General features: G+C 46.9%; 1 protein-coding gene across 1 annotated transcript; it reads right to left on the reverse strand.

The window, feature by feature from the left end:
• Window positions 1–1,288: 1,288 nt before the first annotated feature.
• LOC143299564 (FMRFamide receptor-like) lies at window positions 1,289–2,671 on the reverse strand. Its single transcript, XM_076612849.1, has one exon. The coding sequence runs from the start codon at window positions 2,669–2,671 to the stop codon at window positions 1,289–1,291; it is 1,383 nt and encodes a 460-aa protein (XP_076468964.1).
• Between the last annotated feature and the right edge of the window lie 11,407 nt (window positions 2,672–14,078).

A 14,078-nucleotide genomic window follows, 5' to 3' on the forward strand; every position in this document is an offset into this window, starting at 1 on the left:
TATCCATTACCATACCTTTCAAAACACAATACAATGCAATACGATATCATGCGATGCGATAGAGTAAAATACAAAACGATGAATCAAACCACCTCCACCTCTGTCTGTCTGCTTGCATATCTATCTATTGTTCTAACGTTCCGCCTGTCTCTCTGGTGAACTGATACAGGACATCACGAACGATTTAGTTTTTTGGTCATTTCTTTTTCACAGTGATAACCATGTTGCCTGGAAACAAGAAGCGTGTCACGTGTTACAAGTTGTTAAATTTCAGTGTCGTGTCATAAGTCGTTAACTCTCAGTGTTATGTGTTACAAGTGGCTAAAATTCAGTGTCATGTGTTAAATGTTGTAAAATTCCAGTTATACATTACAAGCAATTGCTTTAAATCCAGTACCAAAAATTTCACAAGTTGCATATTCTAAACTGTGTTGCAAACTGCTTAAAACTGCTATGTGTTACAATTAAAACAATGGCAAAATCGGAGTTCAAATGTTACAAGTTGTTAATGCTAACTATGTAGAAAGGGGAGGAACCTGGCGGACGCTTGTTTCTTTAAAGGAGAGACAGAGGGCGAGAGTTGCTCCGTGAGCCGATTGACAAACACATGGGCAGCTGAATGGATATGCATTATAATAATGCGCCGCTTGGCATGGTCAAAGCACAACAGACAAGAAACAAAGCAAAGACACAAATCTACTGATACATGGGGAACAGATGCTAGAAAACAGAGCTTACATAGACACAACAGCAACAACACCCACACACTGTGAGACCTGTGTATTTATAGGTGTCTTTAGTACGGATGTAAAGGAATAAATGAATTACGTCCCTTGATAGATTAATGGGCCAGACAGGCAGAGAAAGACAGCATGTCGGTCGTGTTGGCAAGGTGTGTATATGTGCGTGTGCACGTGCTTGTGTGTGCATTTAAATCATTTCCCCGTCTGCAATGTAAACTTATTAAATTCATTTTTTGCTTGAAACATTGGTCATCTGCTCTTGTTTTCTTGGTTATTGGGATTTGACGTGTGTAATTGCAAGTCAGATACAGATCGGTTTGCAGATTATGTTGAAATCATTTAAGCATTCGTGCGCATGCGCAAATGTACGTATGAGTGTACGATTGCGCGCGCCGCACGCGCGCATGTGTGTGTCACACAGAGAGAGAGAGAGTGTGTGTGTGTGTGTGTGTGTGTGTGTGTGTTTTGAACACATTTTGAAGATCGCCAAAACAATATTTCAGCCGAAAGACGAGTGATCAAGTTTCAAGCAACAGAGCCTCCATTTACACACCGGTTTGGGGAGCATCCTGGTAAGAGACCTTGACCGTCACCTTGACCTGTTTGAACTGAGGCCTATGCTCATCGTTGAGGGCGGAGTATGACCTTTGCTGACTGGAGGTCAAGGAGGGATCAGAGGCCAGGCAGCGGCCAGCACACATAGGGAACGAGCGGTCCCCACTCCCCCCGACCCCCGTGTGTCGAATCAGGGGTGTTTCTATGCTGTTCTGACGGAACACCTTCCCATTGAGCCCTTTCTTACCAGTCCTGAGGTACCCCCCACAGCCGTTCAGTTCATACACGTTGCTGGCCACACTCCAGCGCCGTCCTGGGTCCACGGACATGCTGTTGCTGCGAACCAGCCTGCGGAGTTCGTCCCGGTCAAACAGGCAGCTGCAGAAAAGGGTCCAGAACTCCTTGCGAAATTTGTTGCCGAAGAAGTAGTAGGGCACGATGTTGATGGCCGAGTTGAGGATGACCAGGAAGTTGGCCACCTCGTTGAGTGTGAAGTCAGCCAGGGAGATCCTGTCCATAGGTTTGAAGGCGTAGATCATGCGAGACACCAGGGCCGGGCCCTGACAGATGAGGAACAGAATGATGACGCCGATCAGCATCACCGTAGTGTCATTCCGGTGTTTTTCCCGAGCGTTCAGCTCTTTGCCTTTCAGCCGGGACATCCGCACCGCGTGGATGAGGAAGGCGTTGAGCACCACGAGAGTGACGAAAGGAAGACCACATACACAGATTAAGTACATCCACGAATGCACAATTTCACGAAATATCTCGTTCTTGCCCAGTTCTGTCATGTCAATGACATAGATCACCTCGGTGGCATTCAGCATGGACAGTTCGTGCTTTTGGGTGTGGTACTCCATAAACTTGGGGATGCAAAAGATAGTGCCGGCAACGTACAGCGCCACCACCACCTTGCGAGCCCGACTCCTGCGACACATGTTCTCCGCCTTGAACGGGTGACAGATCATGATGTAGCGGTCCACCGTGAAGGCCAGGGTCAACCAGATGGACGTTACCTGGAAGATGATGGCGGTGGGGTGGACATAGGGGAAATAAATATTGTACATGTGGTCCAAACTGTCTGTGGCGTCGTGAGTCTTGGCGTCCTTCATGACCAGCAGGAACGTGAAGACCAACACCAGGGAGTCACACACTGCAAGGGCCGCCAAGTACGTGTAGGTGGACGACCTCATTGACCTCCGGGTCAGCACCGCGACAGACAGACCGTTGGCTACCATGCCAAAACTGCAGACCACCAGACCTCCAATGCCCATCAGGTAGTACATCAGTTTCTGCTGGTACGCCTTCTCCATCTGGCTGCTCTCATCTGGCACAGACAGCCGGTAGTCGTCGTAATAGTCAAAGTGACTCATGTTAAACCCTATGCTCATCAACCAAAAGTCTCTGTCGTCCATTGCAAGACAATGGAGTAATGTGAATGCAGATAGGGATGGTAAAAACTCACAAAATCATTTTTCAACCCCTTGTAAACCGCAAACCGCGCAAAGTGCACAGTCTTGCTCCGAAAACAATCCAGAGTCAGAAAAACAAAGATCACTCACCACCCCCTTAAAAAACCAACAAACTTCACACAAGCAGCTTGACTATTTCTGAGGAAGGCCATCAATGCAGGACAAGCAGTGCTCAGAGCAGTGGTGATCACAGTGATAGCGGTCATAGCGATGGGGTAATAGCGATTATCACCGTGATGGTATGTATGGTGGTGGTCAGTGGTGATCACAGTGATGATGGTCAGTTGTAATCACAGTGATGATGGTCAGTGGTGATCAGTGATGGTGGTCGGCGGTGATCAGTGGAGGTGTCAGTGGTGATCACAGTGATGGTGGTCAGTGGTGATCACAGTGAAGGTGGTCAGTGGTAATCACAGTGATGGTGGTCATTGGTGATCAGTGATGGCAGTAAGTGGTGATCACAGTGAAGGTGGTCAGTGTGATCACAGTGATGGTGGTCAATGGTGATCACAGTGAAGGTGGTCAGTGGTGATCACAGTGAAGGTGGTCAGTGGTGATCAGTGATGGTGGTCCGTGGTGATCACAGTGATGGTGGACAGTGGTGATCAGTGATGGTGGTCAGTGGTGATCACAGTGAAGGTGGTCAGTGGTGATAACAGTGATGGTCAGTGGTGATCACAGTCATGGTGATCACAGTCATGGTCAGTGGTGATCAGTGATGGTGGTCAGTGGCGATCACAGTGATGGCCAGTGGTGATCACAGTGATGTTGGTCAGAGGTGATCACAGTGATGGCCAGTGGTGATCACAGTGATGGTCAGTGGTGATCACAGTGATAGCGGTCAGTGGTGATCACAGATATGATAGAGGTGATCACAATGGTGATGGTCAGTGACCACAGTGGTAATGGCTAGTGGTGATTACAGTGATGGTCAATTTTAATCACATTGATGTTAATCTGTGGTGATATCAGTGATGGTGGTGATCAGTGACGATCACAGTGATGGTGGTCAGTGGTGATCTGTGAAGGTGGTCAGTGGTGGTCACAGTGATGGTGGTCAGTGGTGATCAGTGATGGTGGTCAGTGGTGATACACAGTGATAGCGGTCAGTGGTGATCAAAGTGATGGTGGTCAGTGGTGATCACAGTGATGGTGGTCAGTGGTGATACACAGTGATGGTCAGTGGTGATCAAAGTGATGGTGGTCAGTGGTGATCACAGTGATGGTGGTCAGTGGTGATACACAGTGATAGCGGTCAGTGGTGATCAGTGATGGTGGTCAGTGGTGATCACAGTGATGGTGGTCAGTGGTGATCAGTGATGGTGGTCAGTGGTGATACACAGTGATGGTGGTCAGTGGTGATCAGTGATGGTGGTCAGTGGTGATACACAGTGATGGTGGTCAGTGGTGATAAATAGTGATGGTGGTCAGTGGTGATCAGTGATGGTGCACACGTGTTCAGCGCTTAACTTTTAGTTCATCGCAATAGCGAACTTGACCCCGCGTTCAACTCGGGAAGGAAAGGCAAAGCGCCATGGGTGCTCTTCCATGTCGCGCCTCTAGCTGTTACCAGCTGTTGGGAGGGAGAAAGACCAGCAGAGTGTTGAGTGCTGTGCCGAGTGATGGCAGCAGCCACAGAGAGAAAACAACACATCTTCTTTAACATCTGATAACATGTTGCTTGTCACTGCAATAGTTTTATTAACAGTACGGTTTTAAAGAATATAGTCTTAGCTTCAAAACAATAGGAAACTCGAATATGAACATCCGATTTTTTTTTTCAGGATACCTGTTCGAAAAAGTCAGCATGCTTATCACCATTTCGTTAACACATGCATTCTGACACATTTTGAACACACTAAATCTAATTTTCACAGAGTTAGCACAACACGCAAAATGCATTTCTAGCACGGTATAATACATTGGCATGCTGCTCACTAACCTGTGTTGACCATTGGAAAGTCTGGGAGAAACTGTAGCGTGTCAAAGGATTCAACTATTGTAGCTTGTGCAAGTACTCCACTGACACACACTGATTCAGTCAATCACACACATGGAAGCGAATAACAGTCACGATACATATCTGGATGGCAGCTTTAGTATTTTGAAGAAAAAAAATCAGTGTCTGCTGACTGGTTTGTGAAAGTGGTGGTCATCACCATTCAGTCATTGCCAGTAATCACTAAACTGATTATTCTGTCAGAAGAAAGAACTGACACATTATCAGAAAGTCACAATCAATTGTCCACTTCATAAATTGCCTAACAGTTAACGTGGTCAAGTGTGGAGCTGCAAGCAGGTTACTAATTTTCACTCTTCACTCCCAGCAAGCTGGATGGGCTACCTTGCGCCTGGCGGAGAGAAAGTCAAAGTGAGATGAAGATCAGAAAATAGACACAGAGGGGCAGGGGGGGGGGGGATGGTGACGGAGAGTGTGAGTGAGATAAAGAGACGAGGATAAGAGAATAGAAAGAGAGTGGGGGGCGGAGAGAGAGTGAGTGAGGCAAAGAGAGATGAGGATAAGAGAATAGAAAGAGAGAGAGAGGGGGGGGGGGGCGGAGAGTGAATAAGGCAAAGAGGGATGAGGATAAGAGAACAGAAAGAGAGGGGGGCGGAGAGAGAGAGTGAGTGAGACACACAGAGAGAGGGCGGAGAGAAAGAGAGAGATGTGGATAAGAGAATAGAGAGACAAGGTAAAGAGAGAGGGGTGACTAGAGAGAGAGCGAGAACGATAAGAGGAGGCAAAGAGAGAGATAAGAGAAAAAGGTGGTGAGAGTAGACTGACACAAAGAGAGAGAGAACGATTTCTTTAATTCAGATAAAGAGATAGAGAGAGAGAACGATTTATTTAATAATCCACAGAGAGAGAGAGAGAGAGAGAGAGAGAGAGAATGACTTCTTTAATTTGGATAAAGAGACACAGAGAGAGATAGAGAGAGAGAGAGTAAAATGAATAAATGGAAGACGAGAGATGCGGTGCGAAGAATAAGTGATGAGAGAGAGAGAGAGAGAGAGAGAGAGAGAGAGCAGGATATAAGTGGACAGCACGTGTTGAAAGAAACAAAAAGAAGAATGAAAGAAATAAGACAAACAGAAAGGATTACAGATTCTGGTCCTCTGGTGAGAGAGAGACAGAGAATGAATGAATGAATACTGAACTGATGAAAAAATACACAAAAAAGAGAGAGAAAAAAGATATAAGAGAGAGGGTGTGAACTACGAAAAACAAAGAGTAAGCAAGAGAAAGAAAGGGAAGAAGACAGAGCGAAATATGGAAAGAAAGAAAGAAAATGAGAGAGAAGAGGAGGTGAAGGAAACCCTACTCACGAATTTCTGCTGTGAAAAATACACCACTGCCAGTCACAGTTACCAGCAAACAGTTCTCACAAATAAATGCTGCGATATTAAAAGACCGGTTCCTATGGAGAAAGGTACTACCACCACCAGAAAGAGAAATGTCTGAACTATCCGACAGTACAAATTTTAATGCCACAGAATCTCGCGTACGCTCACAATCCCGCCCAAAAGGCGTGGGACATTGCCGCGTTTTAATATAAGACAAAGAACGGTCAGAGGAGGGTTAGGCGGGCACAGCGGCCGAACGAGTTTACGGGTCTGGCACTATCAGTGCTGTCCGCGTGAGCTCGCTGTCGGCTAAGTGTGCGGTTCTGTTTAGAACTTGGACAGCTGTGGGTGGTCAGTGGTGATCAGTGATAGTGGTCAGTGATGATCACAGTGATGGTGGTCAGTGGTGATCAGTGATGGTAGTCAGTGGTGACACACAGTGATAGCGGTCAGTGGTGATGGTCAGTGGTGATCAGTGATGGTGGTCAGTGGTGATCACAGTGACGGTCTGTAGTGATCACAGTGATGGTCTGTGGTCAGTGGTGATCACAGTAATGGTCTGTGGTGATCACAGTGATGGTCAGTGGTGATCAGTGATGGTGGTCAGTGGTGATCACAGTGACGGTCTGTGGTCAGTGGTGATCACAGTGATGGTCTGTGGTGATCACAGTGACGGTCTGTAGTGATCACAGTGATGGTCTGTGGTCAGTGGTGATCACAGTGATGGTCTGTAGTGATCACAGTGATGGTGGTCAGTGGTGATCATAGTGATGGTCTGTAGTGATCACAGTGATGGTCTGTGGTCAGTGGTGATCACAGTGATGGTGGTCAGTGGTGATCACAGTGACGGTCTGTAGTGATCACAGTGATAGTCTGTGGTCAGTGGTGATCACAGTGATGGTGGTCAGTGGTGATCACAGTGACGGTCTGTAGTGATCACAGTGATGGTCTGTGGTCAGTGGTGATCACAGTAATGGTGGTCAGTGCTGATCACAGTGGTGGTCTGTAGTGATCACAGTGATTTTGGTCAGTGGTGATCATAGTGATGGTCTGTAGTGATCACAGTGATGGTCTGTGGTCAGTGGTGATCACAGTGATGGTGGTCAGTGCTGATCACAGTGGTGGTCTGTAGTGATCACAGTGATGGTCTGTGGTCAGTGGTGATCACAGTGATAGCGGTCAGTGGTGATCACAGTGATGGTGGTCAGTGGTGATCACAGTGGTGGTCTGTAGTGATCACAGTGATGGTCTGTGGTCAGTGGTGATCACAGTGATAGCGGTCAGTGGTGATCACAGTGATGGTCTGTAGTGATCACAGTGATGGTGGTCAATGGTCCCTAATGGGGTAACACTGAGCGGCCACAGTGGGAGAGGTGAGTTTCTTAGTGCATCAGTTCATGACCTTCAGCGCCTTTCTTTCAGTGTCACCGTCCCCGTTAGCACAGGTCCCATACCTCCCCATCGCACCATGGTCTCTGGCCGTCAGTGGGCAAGCCGTGTGGCGGCAGCTTCCATTCCTCACTGCTAGTCACGTCATCTCTGTGTCGGAACGGGGCAGCTGGAAAAAAGAATGGTATCTAAATGACACGCTCATGGTGCGCTGTCAAGAAGCTACAACAGACTTTGAAACTGCTGTCTGCTGCTTTAGGGAAATATGTTTTCTCCAAAAACACATGGATAATTATTTCTCTTATGTCAGCAACGTAAAAGCAACAACAAAAACAAAAACAGCAAAACCGTGCGGTACTTTCCTGAACAAAATACAAAAATATATTATCCACTACTAAAAAACCGAGCCTCTATTTGAATTCTTTAATGTTGTGAGAGAATTACACAAATATTACGTGTATGCAATGTTTGTGTCAGTGCTTTCTGATTATTACGACCATTCTTGTTTGTTGCACCTTTGATTTCTTGTGTCAATATGTACACGAGTACGGTATCTATTACGTGTTTTCAACACATTATGAGTGAGGGGTTCAAATATAGTCGCTGAAAGATGTCTGTGAAAACAGACGGTATCATCAGTGATCCCTACCGGCTAACACCGCTTTCCTGCCTCTTCCACGTCCTGTCTGTGCGCTCTGACATGCAGCATCCTGTGACAACCTTCACTTTCTACAAGACGCTCGTTGACGCCACACAAACAATCCGACAGTTGTGATTTTCTGAGTTAAGTTCCGGGTGCATTTCTTTTCTCACTGAACACATCAGTACATACAGGTTAGTTTCAAGAAACACTGCAGTCAGACTGCTCAAAGTCAGCAATGTCTGCTGTTATCACACGCGTGGCACAGAGGCTGGGTGGGGTCTTTGAGGGAGGAGGGGGCGGTCGGATTGTCCAATCAGAAGAGAGAAGGCCAGCACCACAAGTGTGACAGACATGACGGTGTGAGGAGGTGGTGAGACCATCACACAGTGCCGTGCTGCCTGACCTGCAGCTGTCTGTCTGGCTTTCTGTGTGAAGGTGAGAGAGAGAGAGAGAGAGAGAGAGAGAGAGACCCGCCGAGGTCAAAGAATCAACCCCAACCTCTGCACCCTGCCTATTACCCCCTCCTCCATTATGACACACATTCACGTGTGAACCGAGATCACAACTGGACCACTCACACTCCTCCACCATCACCACACTGTCACAGAAGAACAGAGAAAGAAGTGTTGGAAGGGACGGCAATGGCACAGAACAACACATGTCGCAGACTCCATGCACTGCACGACAGACACCATGCCCAGCAAAACAGACACCATGCCTAGCACTACAGACATGTAACAGACTACATGCTCAGAACAACAGACAACATGCCCAGCAAAACAGACATGTAACAGACTACATGCCCAGCACAACAGACAACATGCCCAGCAAAACAGACAACATGCCTTGCACGACAGGCATGTGACAGACAACATGCATAGCAAAACAGAGAAACAAGTGACAGACAACATGCTAAGCAAAACAGAGAAACGAGTGACAGACAACATGCCCAGCACGACAAACATTATGTGACAGACAACATGCCCAGCACGACAGACTATGTGACAGACAACATGCCCAGCACGACAGACAATATGTGACAGACAACATGCCCAGCATGACAGACAATATGTGACAGACAACATCCCCAGCTCGACAGACAACATGTGACAGACGACATTACCAGCACGACAGACAACATGTCACAGACAACATACCCAGCACGACAGACAGCATGCCCAGCACGACAGACAACATGTGATAGACAACATGCCCAGCACGACAGACAACATGCCCAGAACGACAGACAACATATGATAGACAACATGCCCAGCATGACAGACAACATGTGATATACAACATGCCCAGCACGACAGACAACATGCCCAGCACGACAGACAACATGTGATAGACAACATGCCCAGCACGAAAGACAACATGCCCAGCACGACAGACAACATGTGATAGACAACATGCCCAGCACAACAGACAACATGTGATAGACAACATGCCCAGTACAGACATACAATATGAGACAAACAACATGTCCAGCACGACAGACATTTGATAGACAACATGCCCAGCATGACAGACAACATGAGACAGACAATATACACAGCACGACAGACGACAGACAACATGCCCAGCACGACAGACAACATGCCCAGCATGACAGACAATATGTGACAGACAGCATACCCAGCAAGACAGACAACATGTGACAAACAGCATACCCAGCACGACAGACAACATGCCCAGCACGACAGACAATATGCGACAGACAACATGCCCAGCACGACAGACAATATGTCACTGACAACATGCCCAGCACGACAGACAATATGTCACTGACAACATGCCCAGCACGACAAACAACATGTGATGGACAACATGCCCAGCACGACAGACAACATGTCATAGACAACATGCCCAGCACGACAGACAACATGTGACAGACAACATACCCAGCACGACAGACATGTGATAGACAACATGCCCAGCACGACAGACAACATGTGATAGACAACATGCCCAGCACGACAGACAACATGCCCAAAACGACAGACAACATGTGATATACAACATGCCCAGCAAAACAGACAACATGTGACAACCAACATGCCCAGCACGACAGACAACATGCCCAGCACGACAGACAACATGTGATAGACAACATGCCCAGCACGAAAGACAACATGCCCAGAACGACAGACAACATGTGATAGACAACATGCCCAGCACAACAGACAACATGTGATAGACAACATGCCCAGTACAGACTTACAATATGAGACAAACAACATGTCCAGCACAACAGACATGTCACAGACAACATGCCCAGCACGACAGACAACATGTGACAGACACTATACACAGCACGACAGACGACAGACAACATGACCAGCACTACAGACAACATGCCCAGTATGACAGACAATATGTGACAGACAACATGTGATAGACAACATGCCCAGCACGACAGACAACATGTGACAGACAACATGCCCAGCACGACAGACAGCATGCCCAGCACGACAGACAACATGTGATAGACAACATGCCCAGCACAACAGACAACATGCCCAGCACGACAGACAACATGTGACAGACAACATACCCAGCACGACAGACAACATGTGACAGACAACATACCCAGCACGACAGACAACATCTGACATAAAGCATACCCAGCACGACAAGACAACATGCCCAGCACGACAGACAATATGTGACAGACAACATGCCCAGCACAACAGACAATATGTGACTGACAACATGCTCAGCACGACAGACAGCATGTGATAGACAACATGCCCAGCACGACAGACAACATGTGACAGACAACATACCCAGCACGACAGACAGCATGCCCAGCATGACAGACAACATGTGATAGACAACATGCCCAGCACGACAGACAACATGCCCAGAACGACAGACAACATGTGATAGACAACATGTCCAGCATGGCAGACAACATGTGATATACAACATGCCCAGCAAAACAGACAACATGTGACAGACAACATGCCCAGCACGACAGACAACATGCCCAGCACGACAGACAACATATGATAGACAACATGCCCAGCACGAAAGACAACATACCCAGCACGACAGACAACATGTGATAGACAACATGCCCAGCACAACAGACAACATGTGATAGACAACATGTCCAGTACAGACATACAATATGAGACAAACAACATGTCCAGCACGACAGACATGTGATAGACAACATGCCCAGCACGACAGACAACATGTGACAGACAATATACACAGCACGACAGACGACAGACAACATGCCCAGCACGACAAACAGCATGCCAAGCACGACAGACAACATGTGATAGACAACATGCCCAGCACGACAGACAACATGCCCAACGCGACAGACAACATGTGATAGACAACATGCCCAGCATGACAGACATGTGACATGCACAGCACGACAGACAACATGTGGGAGACAACATGCCTAGCACGACAGACAACATGTGATAGACAACGTGCCCACCACGACAGACAACATGCCCAGCACGACAGACATGTGACAGACAACATGCCGAGCACGACAGACAACATGTGGCATACAACATGCCCAGCATGACAGACATGTGACAGACAGTATGTGACAGACAACCTGCCCAGCACGACAGACAACATGCTCAGCACGACAGACAACATGTGACAGACAACATGCTCAGCACAACAGACAACATGTGACTGACAACATGCCCAACACGACAGACATGTGACAGACAACATGCCCAGTACGACAACAACATGAACAACACGACAGACAACACGTGACAACATTCACAATTCGACGTGGACAGAAATCAGCACGACAGACAACATCTACAGTGCGAAAGATAAAAGCTTGACAGACAACATGCAAAGCACGAAAGCTAACAGCACAGCAGGCGACATGCACAGCACACAAAGTAACACCCGCGCCTCACTGCATAGCAGCCAACAAGCAAAAGCTGCTCACAATTGTCTCGCTTCCTTCCGGCCGACAGCGCCCTCTTCACTGGTATCTGCATGCAGAAATAGAGAGCGGGAAAAGATCTCTCACTGTCCCCTCTACAAACAGGGTGATGGCGATGATAAAGGGGGCGACAGAAAGAAGAACATGGTTGCTGTCCCACTGGCAGTGACGTCTGTCGCACTGCACGTTCCCTGGGTACCCTTCCGGACGTTGGCGGTGTGCTGAAGGAGGTGATGCACAGCGGGGGGTCATGGGAGATAGGGGTGGGTGGGGGTGGACAGAAGTGCACAGGGAGACGGTGGCAGAAGGTTGTGGAAGGGGTGAAGTGAATGAGTTTGTTCACAAAGCACAGGGTTTTGCTCCTTATCCACCTCTGTGGAAAACATGCTCAGTTGTCCACTTCCATTTTTCACGTAATAACAATCCAATCTGCAGAGCGCCTTTCCATATAAAACATGCTCAGTTGTGCTGTACAGTGAAAAGACCGACAGGTAAAGCATGCTTTTAAACACTAGTATGAAAAACGTACATCCATAAACCTGCACAGACATCTAACCAAACACTCGGACGTATACAGACATGTAGAAATCCATCGTATACGACACAACATTCGTCATACATATCTACATATCACACATCACAATATGGATAACACCAGTTTAGCTAATGATATAATAATAATAATAATAATAATAATAATAATAATAATAATAATGGATACTTATATAGCACACTATCCAGGAATCTGCTCTAGGTGCTTTACAAAAACGCTTTTGATAACATAAAACATTATATCTATGTTACATACACACACCAAAATGTGACCACACACACACACACACACACACACACACACACACACACACACACACACACACACACACACACGCACGCACACACACACACACTGCATACATACATTTTAACATACATGTGTATCTAACAGCTACCCTAACACATACGCACACATAGGCAGGCACAAACTTACATAAACACACGCACACACAATACACATTCATATACATGCATGTAGTTATGTACACATACATATGTATACACACATAGTCAAGCACACCTAACGAAAAGGAAGTGGACCTGCCACAATTGAACTTATTGCTGAGGGAAAAGGTGGGTTTTGAGACGAGATTTAAAAGATGCGAGGGAATCAGAATGACGGAGGTTATCAGGGAGCTTGTTCCACGTCTTTGGCGATTGAAAAGAAAACGATCTGTGTCCATAGGTCTTACTTCTGACGTGAGGTATCCTGAGAAGTCGAGTATCAGAGGAAGAACGGAGCTGGCGAGACGGGGTATAGATATGGATGAGTTCAGAAAGATACTTGGGGCCAGATCCGTTGACTGCAGAAAAGGTCAGAGTGGATAGCTTATAGTCTATTCGATCAGAAACAGGCAACCAGTGGAGAGACTGAAGGAGAGGAGAAACATGGTCAAATTTAGAAGCTCTGCAAATGAGTCTGGCAGCGTTATTCTGAATTCGTTGGAGTCTGTCTAACAGGTATTTGGGAAGGCCGGCCAAAAGAGAGTTGCAGTAATCCAATCTTGAGAGAACCAGAGAGCATACAAGTGTCTTGGTTGCATCGGTTGAGAGATAGTGGCGGATAGAGCTGATTCTACGCAGTTCCAAATAGGCAACTTTACAGATATTCGAAATGTGCTGTTGGAAGGAAAGAGACTGGTCCAGGATTACACCAAGACTGCGAACAGAGGGAGAAAGTGAAACAGGTGTGCTATTGATCAGAACAGAGTCAGGAAAGGAAGGATGTTGACGAAACTTCTTTGGACAGGTTATCATAAATTCAGTCTTATCATCATTTAATTGCAGCTTGTTGAGAGTCATCCAGTCCTTTAGGCCAGCAATGCACTCCTGTGTTTGAAATAGAAACAATAAAAGCTTCCCAAATATCTGAAATAGAAACAATAAAAGCTTCCCAAATATTACTGACCGCTGACCAATGACTACTGACCACTGGTCAC

This window comes from Babylonia areolata, chromosome 25 (genome assembly GCF_041734735.1).
Source record: "Babylonia areolata isolate BAREFJ2019XMU chromosome 25, ASM4173473v1, whole genome shotgun sequence".
Taxonomy (NCBI): Eukaryota; Metazoa; Mollusca; class Gastropoda; order Neogastropoda; family Buccinidae; genus Babylonia; species Babylonia areolata.